The following is a 24617-nucleotide window of genomic DNA, read 5'->3' as shown; positions in this document are numbered from 1 at the left end:
TTTCAACATTTTTCTTTTGCTTGTTTTCAGGCAAAAAATGTAAAATTTGCAAACTTAATCGGGAAATCTTTGAGTATGCAAAGAAGTCTTGACCAAAAGCTTCAATGCTAACTTTTAAGTGCTTTCAATACTCTGGTGCAACAGACACATTAAAAAAATACTAGGTTTGATTCTACCAATAAAACAGGACAAGATAGGACAGCGCTATCAGTGAATCGATTAGTCGATCAACAGAGAATTAATTGTAACTATGTAAATATTCAATTAATCATTTAGATCATTTTTGAGCAAAAATGCCAGATATTTGATGGTTTCAGGTTTTCAAATGCTGCTTTTCTTCATCTTACATTACAGTCTATTTTTTTGTACTTGAGTTTTGAATTGTTGGTTGGACAAAATATGACTTTGGAAGACATCACCCTCACTCTTAAGATACTGTTATGACCAATTTTCACTGTTTTTTTTTTGTTATGTTTTATAGACAAAAACAATCATCAAATCAGGAAAACCTTGAACATTGAATCGTAAGGAATAAATGCAGTTGGAGGCAGATGGGTACACAAATGGAGGGATGGAGCATTTTCTCTCTTTCACATTGAGTGTCATTAACACCACTCTCACTCCCCCCGCCGCCTCCTACCACTACACATACACACACACACACACACACACACACACACACATACGAGGTACATTGAGAGTTCAGAGCGATGCAGTTGAAGGTGGAGGTAGAGAGAATCAGGCTGGGAGCTTCTATAATTAGAGGGGGCATTCAGGAGCTATACTGCTGAGTTGTTGAATGTTTAATGTCAGGCCTGCAGGCGCTACTGTCGCAAAGAGCATACCTCTGAGCCCCTTTACACCACCTATTAAAACACACACATACTCACAACTACCCCCCCACCACCACCCACACATACTGAGGCCTGCACAGAGACAGATGATGTGAGCAGCAGTAACTGTAGTAAACTGGACAAGTGTAGATTCAGGTTTCAGAGAGGAAACGGCAGCACAATGCACGGATACAGACAGTACATTTGACAACTGAGTGTGTAATTCCCAGCTATTGTCTGTAACCTGAGACGAGTGCTGATACGGGAACCCAACCCTCCTCTGGATGAGGTAATGTCCAAACACATGTCACGAGCACGAGGAACTGCTCCCGACACAAACCGAGAGGACAGAAATCAGACTGTTTGACCTCACATCCTGCATGAAATGTGCTGGTTTTTTTTAAGACAGTCTGGTTAGGATTAACTTTCAACAAAATAATAACATATGGTGCATGTTTTGCAATCATCATATGAAGGATTTTATTTCCCCATCACACCAAATACAGTGCAAATGTGGAAAGATGTTGCGGTTTATCAAATGATGACTTTAAAATCTTGAGAAACAAACCAGAGAAAATGCTATTATGTCATCCTAAGATCATTAAACATTAAAGTTGGTTTTGTGAGCTATCTGATATGCTGTAGAGCTGCACCTGTCCTGAAACAACCTTAAATGGCTTCTCCTTGTCAACTCTATGAGCTGTTTTGAGGCAGAATTGGGGCCAATGAAAAAATATTCACAGAAACCAGATGTGAACTAAGATATCCAGGGTTTAAGGTTAGTTTCCAGTACAGTTCTTCCATCAGTGCTGCTCAAATTAGCATCTGCAAACAACTCTTAGCCTGTACTTTCAGTGATGCACCAATATGATGAGACTAGATTGTATCTGCAGTGAATAGGGCTGCAACTAATAATTATTTTTATCTCTGACAAAAATAGTTGCTGATTCATTTTCTTTCAGTCAACTCATCGATTAATCGACTAATAATTGCAGCAAAATCTGCATCATGTATGTGCTAATATTGATCTATTTTTTAATATAAATGCATCACAAACACACATTGTTGATACAGATCCTTTATATCTGGTTATAAATTAATTGTGACCAATATTGCACACATTAAAAGACAATCCCAACTTTGATTATATAACATGTTGCCTTTCACAAACTTTTATGTAATATTAAATTATTTGTAACATTATTTTACATGTGTGCATATCAAGTTACATGTAAAACTTGAAACATGTCTTTTAGCACATGCTAAATCATGTCACATGTAAAATGTTTGTTTTATATGGAGGGAAAAGCTCAAATATACATGTGAAATGTTGATTTTCACATATAAAAGTTTGCATTCAAAACATGTCTTTTATCACATGTGAATGTTTCATTTAACACATGTGACACTATCCTTTTCACATGTAAAGTTTGCATTCACATGTAAAGCTAAAAACATGTTGTCTTTTTTATCACATGTGAATTTTATGCTACACATGTGATTTCCAAGTGTGAAACTTAAGTTCACATATGAAATGTTTAACTTCACACGTGACACTATCCTTTGCACGTGTAAAGCTAAAAACATGTTGTCTTTTTTATCACATGTGAATTTTATGCTACACATGTGATTTCCAAGTGTGAAACTTAAGTTCACATATGAAATGTTTAACTTCACACGTGACACTATCCTTTGCACGTGTAAAGCTAAAAACATGTTGTCTTTTATATCACATGTGAATTTTACGCTACACATGTGATTTTACGCTACACGTCTTTTTTATCACATGTGAATTTTAAGCTACACATGTGATTTCCAAATGTTTCACTTCACATGTGACACTATCTTTTGCACATGTAAAGCTAAAAACATGTTGTCTTTTTTATCACATGTGAATTTTACGCTACACATGTGATTTCCAAATGTGAAACTTAAGTTCACATATGAAATGTTTCACTTCACATGTGACACTATCCTTTGCACGTGTAAAGCTAAAAACATGTTGTCTTTTTTAACGTGTGAATTTTGAGATACACATGTGCTTTCCAAATGTGAAATTTAGGTTCACATGTGAAATCACAACATCACATGTGAAACGTTTCAGTTCACATGTGAAAGACTGAATTTCACATGTGCTTTTCTCAAAGGGGAAAAGAAACTTCTTATTTCATGGTGGACAAACTATCTAATAGCGAAACTGTTTCCAAACAAACAACCTCAAACATATCTTTAGCTGTGCTGCTATTTCATGTGTTATATCTGTGAAAAAATAATATTGTCTGAATAATTTCCGCCATGCTGATTTGGTCGAGCTGTAGTTCTGGTATCAAATCATGAAAAGTAAAAGTGGAACTGATGCATATTAACTCCTCAGTCGGGTGGGGTTATTGCATCAGTACACTTCAGACAACTAAGTTAGTCACAGAATGAGCACTCGGCTGCCCCCGACGTCAACTCCCATCCACTCACCACTTAAAAATGTTAAAACAAAGGTAAATAATGATCATTTATAATTGCTGTTCTGCATTAGAACCAAGAGAAAACCTGTCAACACCTTCAACAAACACTTATCATCTATTAAATCTAAACAAATCTAACACTTTCATCTGTTATACACTAAATCAAACATGTTAAATAAAGAGTTATTCAGTCATACTTTAATTATAAAACATGTCTATTGTTATATGAAAGTGGTTACATGGACACAAAGAATAGCTTGTTACGACTTACTACAAAAATTCACAGCTGTGCCTATGACAGTGCAACTCTTTAATGGGTATTTAATTACACTTGAGCCAGACCTCACCCTTTCTAACCCAGACAGTTGGAAATATTAATAATTTATAGTATTGTAATGATGTTCACGTGAAACCTACATTATATAAACGCTACCAGAACACAATACAATATATTATGATGCTGAAACATACAAAATCTGGCCTCAAATAGAAATAAATCTCAAAAATATTCACATAATCATCCTGAGTGTCAGCAGTGCTCAGTGCCTTTACCTCACCTCCTCTAACAGGCTTCTTTATCATAATATCTCTGCTGTATTGGGCTCCGCTGCTGGCTCGTGTATCCAGCTTTCTCATTAAATTCATGTTTGAAAGATGTACTTTGCCCCTCATAGGAAAGACACACCATGTCCTCAGACCAAACATCAGCCGGGGAGTGGCAGAGCAGACAGGAATGTTTTAAGGGGGAAAAGCTAGGGGAGCAGTTTAACTCTCAGACATCCTGGATGACTTGGACAATGACTGTACAGAAGATGAAGACATTTTGGTTTTTTTTATAGTTTCTGGTTATTTCAAGACATGAAGCAGGATTTGTATAATCCCTCCATGTACAGTAACAGCCTCATAGCTAACATGTTTTATGAGATTTTTGTCCTTTCTGTAATGATAATTTGGCTGTTTTCAGCATGAATGGAGCCTCCTCACTGGCAGATAATAAATGCTTGTGAATAATTATACAAAAAAAAAAAATCAGTTATTGTAGGGTTGCATCACTCTCTCCTGTTTCTATAAATCCAGGTAATTGAAATCCATGACATCTCTAACATACAGCAGCACAGACAAGAGGGTTCACTACCGGGCACTTACCGGATTTCTTCGACAGGAGAGGCTGGGCTGCACCTATCCCGGCTTCCCTCCCTGCGTTTTCTCGCTCTTGTCTAGGATCTCTACGTGGGAACAGTCCCCGTGTTACCGTGCCCGCCTCTCTGCTCTCGGGTTTGGGGGGCTCCGGGAGCTCGGCGTTGAAGCTCTGTAATCTCTGCAGCTCGCTCTCTCTGGCTGCAGCCCCGCCGCCACCACCGCCGCTGCTGCTGCTGCTGCCCGCCCCCCCTGACGTCATGGAGGAAAGCCCCGGTCGGTGACATCACGCCGTCGACAATTACGGAAACCCCACCCCGTGGCATGGCCTCCCCTCAGGAGCTTCAGCTAGTTCACTGGAAAGCCAAATGTGCATGTGTGTGTGTGTGTGTGTGCGGGAAAGACTGGACAAAAGGAGAGTGGCTGGAAAATGTTTTGTTTTGTTGTGAAGTAAAACAGAAACTATTGTGCTCAGTTTAAAAGGTCACTGTGCTTTAAAGCTGCATTTATCAACAGTCTGACTGGTTTGACCCTTAAAATCCACCGACTGAATCACACTTTATGCCTTAACGTGTTTGACTTTTGTCTGTTTTTTTGGTAATGTTTATATCAGACAATCAGAAATCTTCTCTAACATCATGTTCCTGTTGTTTGCCAGACATGTTCACACTGACGCAGTACATCTTCTGCAGACATAACAGAAGAGATGGTGTAGAAAAATCTACAATCTTAAGCACTTTATCTTTTTGGTTTGAAGTTAGAGAGAAAACAAGTTCATGCGTTTTTATCAAGATTACAAAAAATGAGAGATTTTAACTGAATTTAACAGAAATTGTCTTCAAAATTTTACCAACAATTGAAGAGTTTAAAAATAGGCGTGTCCTCCGCGCTGAGACAAATGTGTAATTTTGAGCTGAATAAATAAAATTTTATTAAGATTAGTTGATACTGGACAAGATCAACATTGGTATTTCCCCAGTTTCACTGCAATCGTTCATTTTTATCAGTGTATCACCTTTAATTTGTTGTAAAATCATGTTGATGAGCCAAAAAACAGTCTTTATTTTAAAGCTTATTTTCCTTCTGCTGCAAGTTTCATTCTGAAATAAGAATAGTATCTGCAGGCTGTGAATAGACTGAATAGCTCTATGAAGGAGAAATGAAATACCTTGAACTGAAGTTTATATTTAACCTACAGCAGGAAGAAGGAAGAAACTGAAACGGTCTCAATACGCTGCCGACTGCACAATAGCACTTCCTTCAGTAATAATAGTAACGGTTGAGGGTGTTACATGTGCAGGTCATAAATCCCTTTGAGACATTTTTTTTTTATTTTGGGCTACAAGAATCTAAAGATGAGTCAATGTTGGACAAAAATAAGATGCAAACCTACTGATCAATGCACGACCTTCAGTTTGTTGACACTTTGGCAAATTCAAGTTGACTTGTTGCTTTAAATGCAACACGTCTTTATCTTTAATTTGCTGCAGGTTAAGTTCTGAAACAGGAATATCATACAAGATTAGCTACATCAGACAGAATATGAGAGAAAACTTTTGGGGAAAATGTTTGAAAATCTTTGTTGTTGTGCAGCTGACTGGATTTTCAACCCCTTCTCGTAAGTTACATCCCTTTTTTTCCAAACCCAAACAACGAAGGTAGCTGGAAATGACACGTCCATGTGAACCAAAATGAAGGAATTTTACTATTACAATATTTGTCTATATTGAGGCTTCTGTTATTTTATATTTTCATTAACATTAATGCTTTTCTTGTGTTGTACAACAACAGCAAGAACATATTTTATGTAATTTCTGGCTTCTTGGATCAGGAAAAACAGTCTCAATTTGGGGAAACAAGTTAAAAATCAAACATTTTTGCACCCAGATGATTAGAAGTGCTATGATGCTCCGCTCTGTGACTTTAATGTAACTGTGATACATGAGAGGAACAAACTGAGGCTACATTAGGGAAAACCCAATATTATGACTAACACAGCGGGAGAGTGTTGAACAAAACACTGTGAACAAGCGTGTGATGATTGTAGAAAAGGATGAGATTTATTAGAAGGGGAAAACATGAGGAATATGGCAATAAAATGGCTTTGCTCATTCCTGTCATAATCTACTGGAAATACAAACATGCTGCCAACTGGGAGCCCGACAGCACCACATTATTTTATCTATTAGCTTTAACTTATGGAACATAAGGATTCCTCTTATTTTCTGATTCCCTCCCTCCAACCACTGACCCATCCCTCCGTCTGTCCACCCACCCGAGCTCCATTGCCAACTCCAATCCTTCGCCTCGGTGGGAATGGAGCAGCTCACGACTCAACCAGCTGGAAGACAAGGGAGAGAGAGGGGAAGAAGAGTCTTTACAGAGTGAATTTACAGAGAAACTGCAACACGACCACGACTAATAATTTTTTTTTTTTTTTTTTTTTGGTCATTTAAATGCTGGAACCGTCAAGAGAACTGGACAAAAAAAATGACTCCCGTCCATCTGCGAGTGCAATTAGCGTTCACATTAAAGTGCAAATTCAAAAGTCACATTCGTCTAGGTTGAACAAAACATTCACAGATTACAAAGAGTGATACATAAAAAAGGAGCCAGATATTAAGGGATATTTAGCATGAAAAGTCTTGCTAAGCTAAATAAAAAAAGACCTGAAATCTGCCTACTGGGACTGCTGAACATCTGCTACTGTTTTTCATCAAAACAACCCCCGAGAGAAAAGAAACACATCAGTATTCAAGGGAACCTGCAGGTGACAGAGTCTGCATGCTAGATGTTTCCACTGAACACAAACACCAGGTGACTACAGAGCAGAAGCAGGAGTCAAGGACAAATCCCCCAAGAATGAGGTCATAGGAGTGTTCAGAGGCTGAGCTGTGATTTCCAATACGTCAGTTATTATGGAGGGGGAAAATAAAAAAATCAATTACTTCTCTGTTGGGAATTTAAGATAACTGAAATGTTTTCCCACACCACTCCCCATTGTATGAAACAAGAAATGTCTTTGGAACAAAACATAGTGCGCAAGGACTGAAAGTGCAAGTGGAACAAGAAGTGAAAAGACACCTTTGGGAGCAGCAGAAACAAAAGCTCGAATTCAAAACATTTCCGAGAAGGTATTTTTATGAAGGTCTGAGCGTCCAACATCCTTCAGAGCTCGCCTCTTTGATCCCGATTCCCTCCACAGAAACTGTGATGTCAGAGACCCGGCGGGTCAAACCTCACCCTTAAAAAGTTAAATTTAGCTCAGTCTTAAAATACTTGTTTTTGTTTTTTTTTTTTTTACAACTGGCCCCTGAACACTCAATGACCAAAAAAATTACATTTCCCAGTTTTAAAACACATTTCACAATAGCTACAACAGACTTAATTTCTTTTAAAGTGCTTATACTTAAAGTGCGTTTTACATTCTAACAAAAAAGTCCTGTAACCTTTTTTTTTTTTTTTACATTTTTTTAAGCAAACTGTTTGACAGATTTGTACATGAAGAGTAAGACACTCTTTGTTAAGCATCTTTGCTCCAGTCTTTTACATGACTTGGTGTTAAATACTAAATTATAGGCAAATAAGCCACTTTTCAATGTTCAGTTGTGTGATGGGAAAAAACAGCAGTTACTGTCATTTCAAGAGTTTTTTTTTTTTTTAAGATCATGTCCGTGCATAAAAAAGAAACCTTAAGGTGCCTCCACACTGTGCCGTAACAGCAATCTTTTAAAGATCATTTTATGTCACACTGTGCGAGACGCGTCAAATAAAACCTTCTTCAATCTGTGTCAGACTGTAAAATATCAGTTATGAAGCAGGTCAGACTGTGTGATGAATGCCGTCGTGTTTCAAAGTAAATGGGAAAAAGAAAAATGCAACCAGAAACACGTTATTAACCAGACTTGGCCGTAGTGCTGCCATTTCTATACATTAACAAAAAAAAAACCTCAAGAGGAGAAAAGTGTGAAGCAGAGAAAAGACGGCATTAAAAGTGAGTTTGAGGGAAATATGTGTTTTAGCTTTAGCATTAAACCAGCTTGTCAATGTCTTCCGGGTCATTTTGTGTCGTATCCTGATCGGTTGATTTGTAAACATGGGTCGTAGTCACACTGTGGGATTTTCGTTCTAAATTTCTAGAGTTAGACGGATAAATCGGCTCGGTCAATATATTGGCTGATACGCAAAAAAAACTGCAGAACAAAAACACCAAACTAGGTTTAAGATTATTTAGAAACTCTCCAGAGAGCACTGACAAGACGTTTCTTTTTACTCAGTTAAATGGTCCACTCACTCTGTATCTTGGTCACATAAATAAATAAATAAATAAATAAATAAATAAGTAAGTAAGTGTAATTGTGCATTTATGTTAAATTTGCCAGAAAAGTTCCTGCACACCATGAGGTCTTTGTGATCGGTGTGTGGGATCAAAAAATCTTGACTTAAATGAAACCAAAGAATCCCACGCACAGACCTTCACCTGAACTCACTTTATTTAATAACACAATGTTTCTGTTGTCAGATCTTCGTGTTACGTCGTGTTATTAAAGTGAGTTCAAGTGATGGACAGAGTGTGGGATTCTCTTGTGTTCTTTTCAAGTAATGTGTTTATGTTAAAAAAACAAAAACAATCTGCCATTATGGATTTTTTAAACTACAAATACTGAAATCAATATTGGCCACGACATCCAGTATCGGTCAGGCTGTGTACACTTCGACAACGTCAGAATCTTAATGTTTGGTTGCTAAAGCTCTGACGTCGGCTGTCGATGGACTCACAGTCTGATCTAGGATAACGGTTTTTGACTGAGGACCAAATATTACACCACATTTCTCACCGATCATTAACTTTCATGTAGGAAAACCTAAAATTGCAGATTACGAGGTCCTAAAGGAGTTCAGCATGCATCGCAGCAGACTACATACTGGACTTAGATGACCCTATTAAAGGTCAAGTTGACCACATAGTTCCAATAAACTTATTAAAAATATTTCTACAAGTATTCTTTTTGTGAAGTCTGGCCTTATTTCAATTCTAGTCTCCATCTATTTCTATTACTATTACAGTTCTTACAGTACAGAGAACAAAGTGTCAGTGTTTCTTTAAACATCCAGCATCACCAACGTTAACAATTAACAGTTTCGTCCCATTAAATTCCTGATAAGAGCGACAGGAAGTCACATGCTTTGCCATGAGGAAAATGCAGCCAAAACTCTATGAACCTTACAAAAACAAGCGCTGGTGTCGCACCAGGCTGAGCCGACGTCACACCGTTTAGGCCTTCAAGTAATGATTCAGCTACTTCAGTGAAAACACAGTACAGTCTGTTTCACTGTGAAGCGCATATTGATTTAGCAATTAGCCCTATCAATCAAACACCGAGTTATTTTTCCAACCAGTCTGACGTCTAGAGGGTCGTTCATGGAGTGCCGCAGCGTGAAAGCAGAACGGAGGAGGAGAACAAGGAGGGAAGAGGAGAAAACAGGACAAACAAAGAAAGGAAAGAATAAAAAAAAAAAAAAAAGAGGAAGGATGTCCCAAGTGAGAGTTAGAGGAAACAACGAAAGTGTAATTTCATCACTTCTGTTTTGAGTTTCCTTGGCTTAGTTCACATATTTGGTTATTATTTTCACATTTTTTATACTACACAAATTATATTTTGGATTTTGGGTTTCATTAACTTGCATTTACTCAGGTTTGTCATGGTTTCTTTGAGCCGACGTTTTAGCAGTAACACCTAAAATAAAAATGTTGCATCATTTTCTTTTTCCTTCCAAACTGTTTAACGGTCATTACGGTGTCACGTCACCTTATGAAAAGCGACGGCTTTGTTTCTCTCTCAGTGCTATAAATCAAAAAACAATTTGAGGATGTCAAAGGCCACTGAAAATGACTTGCAAATTGGACAATCCACATCCAATGCTTCTATTGTGTTTCCACCTGTAGGGAAGTAAAAGAGGAGGAAATATAAGCTAGATTGAACAAACAGCAGTTCTACTGTATGTGCACAAGGAAGAGAAAAGGGCAGAGTTACCGATTAAACAAGAGCAAACCTGTCCGGCGAAGGCAAACAATATGCAACAAACGTCAATATTTTCAAACACATTCTGGTGAAAAAGGAACATGCACGGCGCTCCGCTCTGCTAAAATGTCAAATCCTTAAATCTCATCGTTTCTATATTAGGTGAGAAGCAGCAGCAGCAGAGTTTGTTTTGCGATTATTGATCACTTCTACATCGGCTTGTTCTCTTTCAGACTTCATTTTGTGATAACGAGTAACAAAAATAATCCTTTCTGTTTCTACAACAGGGATCACACTGGCGGAACGCTGTGAATTTCTTGAATCACGTCGCCACATTGAGTCTCCGTCTTCCGTCTTTACACCTTCGCAAAGTTACATTTTGTTGCCGCCGTGACACTCGATCAACTCTTGTATAATCTCCAACCTTGAGGGGAAACTGGAGGGGATACAGGAACGAAGGAAAAGGGTTTTTTTTTTTTTTTGTTTTTTTTTTAAATGAAGAACACTTGGTCTTTACAGGCGGTAGCGCGGACCGGGGTTTCCGTGGCAGCTGAGAAGGCCGCTACGATGGAGGCGAAGACGACGTTGGGGTTCTTGGCGGCGTCGATGGCTGTGTGCAGTCCCCTGGCTCTGTAGTAATCCACCAGAGGGACCGTCTGACGGTGGTAGGCGTCCAGACGGGACCGCAGCGTCGTCTCGTTGTCGTCACTGCGGCGGATGAGCGGCTCACCTGTCACCTGGGTGAAGACGAGCAGGGAGGAAACACATGAGAAGAAGGACAAAAGACAAATAACACGAACAAGGTGACTGAGGTGGTGAAACCTGCACAACGAGTTTCAATTCATGTCTAAAATTAGGTCAGTGCTCTTCAGTTTCTATACATCGATCTCGTCGTGGTTTATACGGCGAGCTAATCAAGTGTCGCTTTATGCCTCTCGCTTTCTTTCGCTCTCATTCACGTCACATCTGTTGTGCTCTTAGAAACCGCAGCCTTCTTTTCTAAGCTCGGGGATTGTGTGTCGCTTTGAATGTTGCTTTGTTAGCAGACGAGCCGCTTGGCTTCACATGTTACATACGTAAACATCACAAAGAGTAAAAGCACACTAAGTAGGGATGCACCCATCCGGTTTGTCAGATCGGTATCTGCACCAAAACCGACCTCATTAAGCAAATCAGGTATCGGCCAGACATTAAATACAGATTCTTTGTTATGAAATTCAGTGTTTCCGCCGTCGGTTACATTCATTCAGTCACAGCAGCACCACAATAATCCCTGGCCTCATGCTACTTTATGTAAAAATGATCCCAATGGTTTATAGATTTTAGATTTGGGGAAGAGAAGAGCACCTGTATCAGATCTGTAATCAGAATCAGATTAGAAAACAAGAGCGATTAGAGCATTTTTATCATTAAGTCTCTGTTTCACATTCCCTCAGAAACTGTGTTTACGGAAATCTACATTAAGAGCAAAGATTTAAAGTATAAAATGTGGGAAATGTGGAGGAAAGTTCTGCTGAGACCTGAACCCTGTCCTTGTTTGTGTCTTTAAGATCTGACTTTACTAAAACGTTGAGACTATATATTCATATACAGTACAGAGACTATATTTTAGCTTCATTTCATCCATTAGTGATCAACATCTCACCAGGCTCCTGTGACGTACTGGCTACAGCCTCTCCTCTCAACCAAACCCAAACTGAACCTGAAGCTTTATTTAACAGTTGGTAGCATTTCTATGGAAGCTGTCAAGATGTCTACACACAAACACTATAAAGACAAATCTTTACTGCAATTCATACACCAGTGGGGAATCGTCAGGGGCCTCACAAGGAGGCCTAAGAAAAATCAAAATCAAATTTTTAACATTTCCCTAAAAATTACAAGTCAAAATTAATCTTCCAAACACCACTACAATTTGTCTTTGGTGGAAAAATCAAGTACAGGCAAGAAATGAATCAGGACCTGACTTTGGCTGGTTTCTGGGTCTAAAACATGTCAGAGATCTCTGAGATAAGTAGTTCCTCTGTTCATTTATAGAAGGCATTGCCAATACAACTAAACAAAGCTAAAATCTGGAGTGACATTAAAACTAAACAATCAAGATTGCACCTCTAACACGGTGACAACTTCTGCCAGCTAAACGGTAACAACTGAGGGAAATGGGAGATATTTATTTATGGCTGCTTATTAAGACAATTTTCACAATTGAACTTACAAATTACAACAAATTACAACTAGTGAAGAGTGGAAGAGATTTGAAGATTTGGAAATTACTGTGTTTAGACGGCCAAAAAACACCACTCGGTGTATGTGGCGTTACACAGAGCCTCCGCCAAATCCACCTCTTGGAGGCTAAAATTCCACATTTGAAGAAAAGTTCATCTATAGGGTTTCCTGCAGGACCTTGTCGAGCTGGAACGGCAATTATTTGATTATCAACCTCAGACTTACGTCAACTTCAATTTCCTCACACGTCCTGATTGCTTAATGTGACTGATTGAGTCATTTTTCCTCCACTTTTCCCGACCAGAACACCGAGTATGTTTGCTATTTTTCCTGATATTGAGACATGCTGCATTGAATGATTACAGCGAAGGGAAAGAAGTGCGGCGTGCCAACTGATCCGTACGTCAGCCATTATATTATATTGGACATATCTCATTATAAATGTACATGTAGTTGGTAGATAAAGGTCTAATCAATAACCTCGCTCGTTAGATATATATGACCTTTGCTCTGTTTTATTTTAATCCTCCTCCGCTCGAACAATGTGTTTTGCTTCCTGTCACTTTAGTGTGATGTTTGAGCTTCACTGTGCAGATTTATGTGCAGAGTTTGACACTAGACGGCTGTTTTCACTTTCATCTGCTGAAGGAGGGAAAGTTTCTCTGCACCTCACCTGAAATCTCAGTTTAAAGCGAGCAGGATGTGACATCACAACTCGTTTGGATCCAGTATTTGACTTATACAAGCGTGATGTGGAAACTTTAAACCTCCAGAGCACAAACACTAAGAGCGGACTTTACAGTGAAGTAGGAGACATCATGTGTCCAGCAGTTAAACTTTTAAAATTAATAATATTTACATATTCATTGATTCTTGAATTTTTAATGAGGGAGAAGGAGAGAAGACGTACATTTAAGAATTTTAATAAGGTAACTGAACCTTTTTTTGGAAAACCCATATTAGACATAAATTATTATTCTATGTAGAGCATTTTAGATAAATCTTAAAACATGTCTGGAGGGGATCTATAAATATATTCCTCTGGCGTTACATAAAACACTGCAAGAAACCTTCAGCGGTCATCAACCTCTAAACACAATTAACCGAAAGACCTTTTTCACACAAGTCATTTTCACGTCACAGTAGGAAAAGCACACACGTATGTAAATAATAAATTTAATCTTCAGTTTCAGGCTGTTTGTGTTGTGCACGCTGGCTCACAGAGACACATTACACCTTTCTGTTCTTAGTAACATTTGTGTGCTTTCCTGCTACGACGAGTCAAAATCTCTGCTGTGAAAAAGGCCTGTTACTCTCCCACTCAAGGACAAATAGTCGCTTTCTCCAGCAATCTTCACAAATGAAATCCAAGGCTGATGGCTTTTAACCAGACACATCTCAAGTGTTTTTTTAAAAAAAAAAAACAAACAAAAAAAAAACAGAAAACGAAATGTCCCGAGCGATTTATACAACCGGGATACGTCAAAGCACTTAGTCTGAAGCTGGCTGACTGTCACCAATTCTCAGCCTGGCAGTCACTTTAGGTAGGTGGCAGTTTAGCCAGAAGTGGTTTCTAAGTGGGTTGATAGTGAAACTACTTACGTCATCCTTCATGGGCTCTTTGGGGGGGTTGAACTCCTCGTGGTAGGAGCGGCCACTCGGTTGATGAATTAGTCTGGGGAAAAGGAGGGAGAGACGGTGAGAGGACAAGACAAGGACGGAAAAGAAATCAAGAGTGAGAGCAGAGGAAGAGGAGAACAGATGAGGGTTAGACGGCTACGGTGACTCACTTAACTACTTAACTGTCCTTTTTTTCACATCCCACTCCCTGCCCCTGTCCTACTTGGGCTTGAAAAGGCAGCAGCCGGGGGCCCCTTCCACCTCACAAAAGGCGTGCGGATAATGTAGAGCGGTTATCACGAAGAAAGGGGACAAAACACTGCGCTGCATTAACAAACATCAATAAACGATTTCACAACTCCCCTTTTTTTTTTGTAAAGCGGTAACACGTGTACGGATGAAAGTCTGCCTGTTCCATGTGTGGGTCAGCGTGTGATATTAAGCGCTTCTGAAACCATTATGTAAATCATTATTTGTTGCTCAGCGGAGGCAGAGGAGCAGGTGGGATGGAAACCTACCAAGAAATAACAATAACAACACTGCTGCCAATTAAGCTGTTAAAAGAATTACAACTTTCTCTTCAGTTCTTTGGCCTCATCCTGCAGAGCTTACATAAATAAACCGGTGCCAGGTCAGACCAGAAAGTTACACAATAAAAACGGATTTGAGCATCTTGAAGGATGTAGCGACTACTGTTGAATGCAGGAAGTTTCCTTTGCAGCAAAATGGATTAAAGGAGGAAAGCTCTACTGGTGTTATTATTTCAATGTAGCAAAAAATAAATTACTCATGACAGCAAACAGTCTGAAAGCTGTTGTGTAGAAACGTCTTGGATTTGTCACCATGGATGGAAAAATCACAGACTAATTTGAGGTTAACCGACTTAACAGAAACATCACCATGACTACAAATCCCATGTTAGCACTCGTGTAGCTCCGCAAATGCACAGAACAATGTCACTTCTACGACATGTTTTATTCCCTCTTATCCATTTTATTTATCATTGTTCTATCTAGTTGTTATTTTATCTTAATCTGTTTATTGCTTTTATTGTGTTTTCATCTTTGTTGCATGAATTGGTCTCAAATTGTTCTCACTGTTTATATTTGTTCTGTCTTATTATCAACTTGTCAGTGATCTGTAAAGCGCTTTCAATGCACTAACCTGTACAAAAGGGTGATTGACGGGTTAGGAACAGGCTGTGTGTGGCTTTCCAATTAATTAGAGTGATTCATGTGTTTGTTCGTACTTGTTCAAACTAAATTCTTTTGAAGAAGTGACAACCCTATCTGGAATTGCTTTCGGCAAAGTAGAGTTCTATAAAATTGGGTGGTGCGATACTGTTTGTTTCTGTCAAAAGGTCAGAAAGTTCACAACAGGTGAAATCTGTCCCGAGGCGATGTGTGAGTTTACTTTGCCTATGCGAGCGAATCCGCAGCGATTCCAGTGAAAAAAGAAACAGGTTTGAGTCATAATTACAAAAACTGGTGTGACTTGTTTTCAGACTATTAAACATTAATCATCAGTATTTTAACTTTATTGTTTTAACTGTGTATTCACCTTAGTTCCTGGCTTCTGAGAGTGAGGAGTTCAATTTTCTTAAAGGGGACGTATAACGCACATTTACTCGTTCTTTACTCAAAACATAAACTTTTCAAATACATCTGTACACGTTCGAGCCGGAATTCGATCCAAAATATGCGGAGCGGACGACGTGAACAGCCCGTGGAACAACCTTAGCAACCGTGGCTAAAAATACGGACGCCATTTGTGGGCATGCGCAAACAATCTGACATCATCACGAGGAGAAAATAGAAGTGACTTTGCAAACGGAGCATTCAGAGCAGGCTGAAGCCCTGACTTTTGACTTGCAGGGAGCATTTTACATATGTTCACCTCAAGTTTTGGAGCTTTGACCATGTTTAACAGACACCCGACATACTAATAGTATTTTAAAAAATGACAAAAAGCATGAAATATCCACTTTTAAGCACCCGTACCTATACTGACTTTTGGTTTCCTTGTTGACTCTTTAACTTTAGAAGTTTCTTCTAATAGTATAACCATCAAACTAATGAATTGCTATAAAGTTCTGTGTTTTTCGCTGTAAATTTGAGTCTTTCCTGAGCTGTAGCTTGGTTCTAATAATCACACTGAGGTTTTTTTTTTTTCTATGCACATTTCCCAGTAGACATTCATGAAAAGTAGCGTTTCACCACACAGTTTAAAAGCTCGATTGGACATTAAGCAGCACATTTCAGCAGGGACGGACAAGGATTCAACCTGCGACCTTCCAGCTGCGAGACTGCTCTCAAACCCCTTCAGGCCACCTTCTCTGTTAATCGCACTCATTCACGCTCCACTTCCCTCCAACATTATCTCACTGTCCCAGACTCCTCTGTTCACATGAATCAATCTACCTGCCCGGGTGGATTTAAGCACGCGGACAGAACGAGGAGTTTCTCAGACAAAGAAAAAAAAAAAAAAGCAGGAAAAATCATAAACCAGTGTTGTGTACTGGGCACGTGCTTGGGGGAAATAAAACAGATTGAATGTCTCTGGTGTTGAATAATTAATCGTCTGTCACGCCGGCTCCTACCTGCCACAGATCCTGCGGACTAACAGAGAGTCGTCGACAGCAAACTCGATCACGGAGTCCAGATTCTCGTGTCTCTTGTCCAACAGGTTATCCAGCTAGAAGAGACGAACACACAGGAAGTCACATATGGTTGACTGATGGTTATTTTTCCCAGCACTTCTTTCCCCCAATATGATGACTCATATCGGACAAAAACATCAGCCGAATGCCTAACATGGTGAAAATGTTGCCATAATAATGTATTCCTGTTGTTGAGGTAAAAATGTGAATTCTCAGACGCTGAGTGGTGTCGTCGCTTGAGACACGTTATTACAAACAGACCTTAATCCCTAACTTCCCCTCTATTATCAGTTTATCTAGTTAAAGCTTTAGATATGTATTTTTCTTCTTGTCGACGTACATCCTGGACCATTCAGTGTTTAGGCATTTTATCTCGGGGTGATGGTGAGGCGTTAACAAACACCATCTGGATCTGTTATTTGGGACCCGGTCTTTACTGAGTGTGGACTTCGATTTGCAAATTTACATTAGTTTTAAGTCAGACCACCATGCAGGTTTTTATTGAGTTTATTCTTCTATTTCGAGAAGGTCTCACAAGACTTAAGGTTGTAGGATTTTCTGCTCATGTGCAGAACTTTGAAAACTTTCCATTTAAATAAAAAACTTTGAGATGATAGTTAACTCTGACAGTTAGGTACTTGATTATTGTACTTGATTTAAATGAACCTACCATATTTTTAAGGATTTCTTTGGCATTTTTGCTTTTGGAATTGGGATTGTATTCAGTATGAGCTGACAGGAAATGAGGAGAGGGATAAAGGGGGGTCAGGGTTTATAGTACATGGTCTTAAAACCTCAGTCCACCAGGGCGCCCCCTTTGCTGCGCTCTTAAACTCTCTACATAAATAAACTCTACTAAAGATAGTTTACATGACAGCAGCGAGGAACAACTGTAGAAACACCAAACAAATCTAAATCCTAACCATCTCTGCTTGTTTGACTGTGCGAGGGAATCCATCCAACAGGAAGCCTTTCCTGCAGGCCGGCGTGTCCAGGTTCTTCTCTATAAGCTCCACGACCATCTCATCGCTGACCTGCAAGACGACAAAAGACAATTTTGTCAGCTTCAGTTTGATCACCGTCTATGTTGGCTCGAATCTCACTGCCAACAAACATCAGTATGCTCATTTATTTCACCTTCAGCGTATAAAAGGATAGGTTGGATGAGCATGTGTGATCTTTTAAAGCGACATATATTAACGGTTACAAAACAGGAGCAGACAGTCATTAATAAAACAGAATAACAAACAATACACAAGGTGCAGGCTCAATTAATTCATTTTATATATAATTTTACCTCCATTAGCAGATATTGTTTTATACAGTCATCAAAAATACTTATCATACCACTAATTTTCTTCATATATGGCTGAGTTCTAACTTGGAGGAAGGGAAACTTATAAGGAAAAACCCGGTTTGCCGTCTTATAGCGTCACACGCTGCATGCTAGTGTGTTCAACATCGGCGTCAGTTAATTAAGGCAAATGTAAACAGTAACAGGAAACAAATCAAAAGATCAGAAATGTGAAGCGATGTGGGACTGAGCATGAGGGGCTGTAATGTCAACAGCTCCACCAAGAGGGCAAAGGGTAAAAGAAAAACAACACACACACACAGACACACAGACACACAGACACACTCAGGTCATGAGAAGAAGACATGCAGAAATGTTACCAGTTTGCCAGCATCCATGGTCTCCTTGAGCCTTTTGCCCAGCTCGGAGCCTGAAGCCACCATGGCCCTCAGCATGTCTCCAGTGGCCAGGTGGCAAACGCAGTACTGCTCTGCTAGTCGAGGAGCCTGCAGGGAGGGAGAGATCGTTCACATTAAAGCTCTTTATAAATAATCAAGCCTAGAAATTATCATTACAAACCAGTCAAAATTCAGAACATTGTGGCTGTGGATTTGAACTTTTATTCTACTGCTATACAGAGACAGACGTCTGTATTTATGGCTGGTTAAAGCATGAAAGCAGCTTTAGTATTTTTCTAGTAGTTCAGTATGTAACCCAGTTGATGACAACTACATTTTAGAACATGTTCTCTGTATACTGATCAGGTGAAATTGTGGATCCTTAAGAGATTAAGCTGGATGTGATGCAACAACACAGCATTAAAAAGCAGCTCTTCAAAAAGGGATAGTTTGCATTTTTTTGAAATGGGGTTTTATGAGGTAGTTATCCACAGTCAGTGTATTACCTGCACTAGATTTGGGTCACCAACCCTCCAGCTCGGAGAAGCAGGCAGGAGTACTTCTGTAGAACTTATTCCTACACGTGCCACACACTGTATTAAGCCTCAGATGAGCTGGTCAGAAAGTGCTGCTGCGGCGTAATACAGAGCACAGCGTGTGTAGGAATACGGAAGTTCTATGGTTAAGAAAGTGTGGTGCTAAAGGAAAGGGTTGTCTTTCAGCAAGGTAAAGCTGTGAAAATATTCTAAATGTAGCGTAAACTTAAACTGATAGTGGGTTTTTTTTAGGTGGCTAGAATACATTTTGCTGCTGGCCCCGTCCACAGCAGTACATCACTTAACTTCCGTGCCAGGACTCCTGTATGCTTCTGCAAACTAGGAGCGTGCAGACCCAAATCTACTGCAGGCAATATACTGACTATAGAAAACAACCTCATACAACCCCACTTCAAAAAATACAAACTATCCCATCCATATGAAACAGTTTTTTAAAGTTGTGTTGAATATTAACCTCAAGAATACAGTCAAGAATATCCGTCTATCCAAGACAAATTAATTTACAGAACACTTAAAACATATAACAAGAATGCCACAGAGCAACGTACTGAGTACAGAGCATTCAAACCAGATTACAACACAGGTTAAAGAAACAAGAGACTGAACAAACGGGAGTAAATGCAGAACACGTGTCTGTGCTCTTCAACACACACATGTGACTGATCTGAGAGCACTACACGCAGCAGAGAGGACAGACAAGGTCATTTTGACATTTTTAGTGACAACACTTCACTGACTTCTGGGTTTCTGTGGCCTATAAAGTTGCAACACAGATTAATCTGAATTATGTAATTATGGAAAAGGGTTCTTACAGGCAAAAGACCAGCATGTTCTACTGGGAATGAGTCACTGCCCTCTACACTAACTGGCACTCTCACTGTCTTTAGTAGATCTCTGGTGGATTTTTCATATTAGTCAAAGTCAAAACTGCATATCAGTATTAGTTAATATACTGCAGAAATTACATGATATTTTTCACCAGCTTTAAAACACTTAATGGTTCATCCCCACTGTTCATTACTACATTATTAGAGGCCCAGCTAACCTACCTGAGGCACTGGTTTGACAAGAATAGACGCTGCTGAACTTCCACCAGGACATTCTCTACAACAAGACCTCTCTTGTGTTCTGTCACATACATGATGCTGGAAAACTGCAGGCTAAGCCGCCATGCTTAATGATGCAGCTTTGGTCACAGGTACCTTCGCTGTCCTGGCACTGTGTTATGTGGCATCAACAGCCAGCAGAACGATTTCATTAAGATAAATAGTGATGCCGGTAATTATTGGCTGGACTGGCCACGGACCGGCCCTATAATCGCGGTTTCCTGCTCTGATGCTCTCAGCTCCAGTGTTAAGTTGGTTAAAATCCTGTCTTGTACCAGCATCTCTACCGTCTCCTCCTCTACCGTCCAGTGTGATCGACTCTCCGGCTGACAGCGCCGTCAGCAGCCGGCAGGAGAGATGCTCCGCGATGCGTTTGGACTTTATAACTGAACTAATTACCAGGACACAAGCTTTTTATTTGAAAGACAGCATTACAACACGAGTCTTGCAGGTAAAACATGCAAACTCATGTAGCGGTTATATCAGTTTAGTGTGGGGCGGCTGCTCTGTAGGTGCGCTTGATTTGACTGTAACTGCAGTGACCAGGCAGACACAAGCCTCCAGAATTTGCAAACAAAATGCTGTCAAAACTTTCATTTACAATTTCCACCGCAGCCTCCTTAACCATGAAGGACGCAGAAAAAAGGTGCATAGAGGCATGAGGGAGAGCGCACAGTTAAAGCCCCCAAAATAACCATCATTCTGACAAAACACTCAATACAGAGTGAAAAACAAGAAACATCCTCAGAGTGAAACAGATGAAAGAACAGGCAGAAGTTAACAAATAATCAGAATCGTTATAATTAGAATTAAAAGAAGTTCTCTTTCAAATCAAACATCCCAACATATGAATGGAAAGTATTGTTCTTGCAGCTGAATTTATTTTTGTTTTACTCAAACGGTGCTTAACCATGACATGTGATGCTACTTCAGTACACTTTAACAACAAATGTTACTGGGACCATGACAGAAAATTGCAGATGAACATTTAATATCTAGGAGTTCACATTATAGACACAACCACTGACTATCCCTGTAACAAACTGGCCACAATTTCACACACTGACCACACGCTGTCCAGCTATACACTAGGTTTTGACCTAGTCTTGTTTTTACTATCAATTATCTTTTATTGTCTTAGTGAAAATTCTTGTTTTGTGTGACCACCACTCACTGTAAATCTCAAAGATATTTAATTTACAACGATATAACAAAGAGTAAAGCAGCGTCTGGAGCCAGAGAGTGTTTGTCATTTTCTAATTTATCTAATTAATTGCAACTTTAACAGTTAAGTGATCATCAAATCTGTTGCAGATTAATTTTCTGTTGATCAACTACTTGATTCAACTGATCATTTCAGCTCTAATACAAAACAAAGACAGTAAATCCTCATATTTGAGAACCAACACTCAGCAAATATTTATAATTTCTGTTTGATAAATTAAGTTGTTATCAAGTTTGATTTCAGCCGCCTAGTGAAGAGGCTTCAGTGTGAAAACCACATCAGACACAAGCGGCAAATAGACCCACAGTAACACTTTGTTACTGAGAGTGAACAGTTAATACTGCAGAAATGATAAATCGACCTATTTATAGGTTGACTGTCTGATAACCAATCTATGCCAGTTTTAATAATGTATCAATGCAATCTCTGCATTATATTACTCTGAACTAAATGGCCTTGTAATTTTTGCTCATTTGGCTTTGATAAACTGAGATAAGCATCGCAAACGTTTTTATAGTCTGATTAAACCAACTTATCAAGCAATAGCTGACCAATAACGAAACTAACCTTTAAACCAGTTCTGCAATTAAAGGTTCACAGTTTTTCAAGTCTGCTTTAAAACAACAGTCACGTGCCTAAATGAACATTGAAATAGTTTCAATGTTCATTTGAAACTACTTTAAACTGTCTTGACAGTGTCTTGACTGTCAAGACTTTAAACTGTCTTGACAGTTTAAAGTAGTAACTTTATAATGGAACTAAAAACATGTGGTGTACACATATTGTTTTGAGTGCCTGATATAAATTAGGTTACTATTAGTGGTGGAAGAAGTACTCAGTTTAGTCCAGTGGTTCGCAACCTAAGGGTCAGGCCCCTCCAAAGGGTCACCAGATGAATCTGACGGGTTGTGAAATGATTAATAGGAGAGAATATAATAAAAAAAACAAAGTTCTGATACACAAATCTGTTTTCAGTTTTTGGACTTTTTCCTCTAATCTTTGATTTTTGGTAAAATGTCATTTGACATTTATTGAAATGAAAGCATGTGAGAAGTTTAGAGGGAAAAATCACTATTTGGTGGAGCTGTTAACAACTCATAGACATCTGAAATGTGACCCTGACTACACAGTGCTTTTTGTAAGACGTCAAAAAAGTTGGAAACCACTGGTTTCATCTTTAACAATGTGATGTATTTTAAAAGCTTGTTATATTATCCATTGTGTCAAATCTTCATCTGAAAGTAACTAAATAAATATAGTGGAGTAGAAAGTACAAGATTTCCCTCTGAAATGTAGTGGAGTGGAAGCATGAAGTAGCATCAAATGGAAATACTCAAGTAAAGTGCAAGTACCTCAAACTTGTACTTAACTACAATACCTGAGTAGAGGTGTTTCATTACTTTCCACCACTGGTTACTATGATATTTAATTAAATTAATCATAAACCTGACGAACATATTGAGAAATAATGCAACCATAGTGAGTAGTAATAACTATATCGACTGTAGTTAGCAGATATATGAGTCCAGCTGCTAACTGCTGCTGTGATATCTCATAGAAACAAGTAGATTAGCATTAGCTTGTATTAGCGACCATGCGCTAACGGCTAACAGCTAATGCTAGCTCCGTTAGCTCACCTGAGTTCCCTTCCCGGCTCCGGGAGGTCCGAGCAGAATGGCACGGATCCCCTCCTGCATATCGGCTACTGCCTCTTTCAGCTGCGTACTGGGGGCCATGTCTTCACCGGGAGACCACCGGGGCAGAAACTTTACCAAACTCTGTCCTCGGTGTCCTGCTGACAGTTCAGCAAGTTGGCCAGGAGAGGAAGCGCCTCCGCCTCTTTTTTCACTACAACGCTGAAACCCCGCCCCTCCTAGGAACGCGTGCGTCTGATTGGCCGTCAGACTGTTCAGTTAATTGTTTTGTGCGCCGATTGGCTAAAATTCTTGCAACGCCTACCTTCGTAACATCCGATAAAGGTTTCAGTCCGGAATGTTAAATATTTAAAACAAAAACCAGAAAGTTCAACGGACTGCCAATTTATTAATTTTACTGGGAACATAATCAATAAATCCAAGTTTATAAAGTATTTTGAGTATACTGCTTGGAACAATAATCACCACTTTAAAATCATTAAAATTATATCTCCTCCTTCTCCCTCATTAAAAATTCCTGAACCTATAAATATGCAAATATATTTCATTTAAGAAGTTTAACTGCTGGACACAAGAAGTCTCTTTGTTCACTGTAAAGTTCACTATCAGTGTATGTGCACTAGGATTGGCTTGCAAACTAGTTGTGATGTCACAAATCATGCTTGTAGATTGGCCCCTTAAACTTAGATTTCACGTGAGCTTGTGAGAAACTTTCCATTTTCAGCAGATGAATGTGAGAACAACCTTCTAGTGTCAAACTCTGCACATACATCATTCTGCACAGTGAAGCTCAGATATCCAACTGAAGGAACAAGAAGAAAAACATATTTTTGAGTGAAGGGGGACATTAACTCATGTTCCACTCAAGCAAACCTTCATTTATTGATTAAGACTGTGGGGTACAGCTGAAAGCTCCAGAAAAATCTCTCTACATTGAGTGTTAAAGATCATTTGTGATGTTGGAAATTGTACAAAATAAATACAAAAATAAATAAAGGTCTGTCTGTCTGTCAGTTTACTGTAAAATGCTGTGAAGAGAAGAAGTTGAGGCAGAGCAAAAATGAGGAACAACAAATAAGGGTTGTAAAAGGGTATAAATATTTCTTCATCCGTTTGTCAAAGTGTGAAAGCTTTGTGTTTCCTGTTCGTCTTTTTCTTTTTTCTTTTTATATTATACTATATTGTTGTTGTTTTATTAACATCCAACTTTAAGATTCTGTGTGTGGGTGTGTTCATGCATAAGTACACGTGAGTACTCACAGTTGTGTGTCTGATGTTTAGATCTTAAACTGTTATGTGTGCAGAGACACCTTGAGTGATATGTACTATAAATAGAATTAAGTTGAAGTAGAATAAACAGCTCAGAGCTCTGGGTAAGGGAAGTTAGAGCCTGCTCAAGATGTGTGAGTGTGTGAATATGCACCA

General features: G+C 39.1%; 2 protein-coding genes and 1 long non-coding RNA gene across 6 annotated transcripts in view; 1 reads left to right on the top strand and 2 right to left on the bottom strand.

The window, feature by feature from the left end:
* The window catches only part of rnf19b (ring finger protein 19B), a 41302-nt gene extending 36631 nt beyond the window's left edge, over nt 1-4671 (bottom strand). The window contains exon 1 of one of the 2 annotated variants that reach the window (XM_044335252.1): nt 4435-4671. The gene's annotated coding sequence lies outside the window, so the exon portion shown is untranslated. The remainder of the gene's footprint in view (nt 1-4434) is intronic. The other variant, XM_044335250.1, reaches the window with a different exon arrangement.
* Nucleotides 4672-6464: 1793 nt separating this feature from the next.
* ak2 (adenylate kinase 2) lies at nt 6465-23373 on the bottom strand. 3 transcript variants are annotated; one of them, XM_044335284.1, is made up of 7 exons: nt 23175-23373; nt 18632-18757; nt 17881-17991; nt 16898-16992; nt 14281-14353; nt 10970-11189; nt 6465-6770 (listed from the first exon to the last, which is right to left on the bottom strand). In XM_044335284.1, exons 1-7 carry the CDS (start codon nt 23271-23273, stop codon nt 6763-6765), a joined length of 732 nt encoding a protein of 243 aa, XP_044191219.1. In that variant the 5' UTR covers nt 23274-23373; the 3' UTR covers nt 6465-6762. The 3 variants fall into 3 exon arrangements, with proteins under 3 accessions (XP_044191219.1, XP_044191220.1, XP_044191218.1); XM_044335285.1 differs by having other exon boundaries at nt 10986-11189; XM_044335283.1 differs by lacking the exon at nt 6465-6770 and having other exon boundaries at nt 10210-11189.
* Nucleotides 6777-8417, top strand: LOC122969544. The gene is made up of 2 exons (XR_006399038.1): nt 6777-8029; nt 8076-8417. It is a non-coding gene; the product is annotated as an uncharacterized LOC122969544 (long non-coding RNA).
* Nucleotides 23374-24617: the final 1244 nt, after the last annotated feature.

Source organism: Thunnus albacares, chromosome 19 (assembly GCF_914725855.1).
Source record: "Thunnus albacares chromosome 19, fThuAlb1.1, whole genome shotgun sequence".
NCBI classification, from domain to species: domain Eukaryota; kingdom Metazoa; phylum Chordata; class Actinopteri; order Scombriformes; family Scombridae; genus Thunnus; species Thunnus albacares.
The sequence above is the reverse complement of the archived record's forward strand: the minus strand, read 5'-3'. Positions and strand labels throughout refer to the sequence as shown.

Coding starts and splice junctions, on each gene's coding strand:
- ak2 (XM_044335283.1), bottom strand. CDS start 23,273: ATGGCCCCCAGTACGCAGCTGAAAGAGGCAGTAGCCGATATGCAGGAG. Junction 16,993..17,880: donor CAGTCAAACAAGCAGAGATG/GTTAGGATTTAG, acceptor CGTCTCTTCTAG/CTGGATAACCTGTTGGACAA. Junction 11,190..14,280: donor AAGAGCCCATGAAGGATGAC/GTAAGTAGTTTC, acceptor GTCTTCACCCAG/GTGACAGGTGAGCCGCTCAT.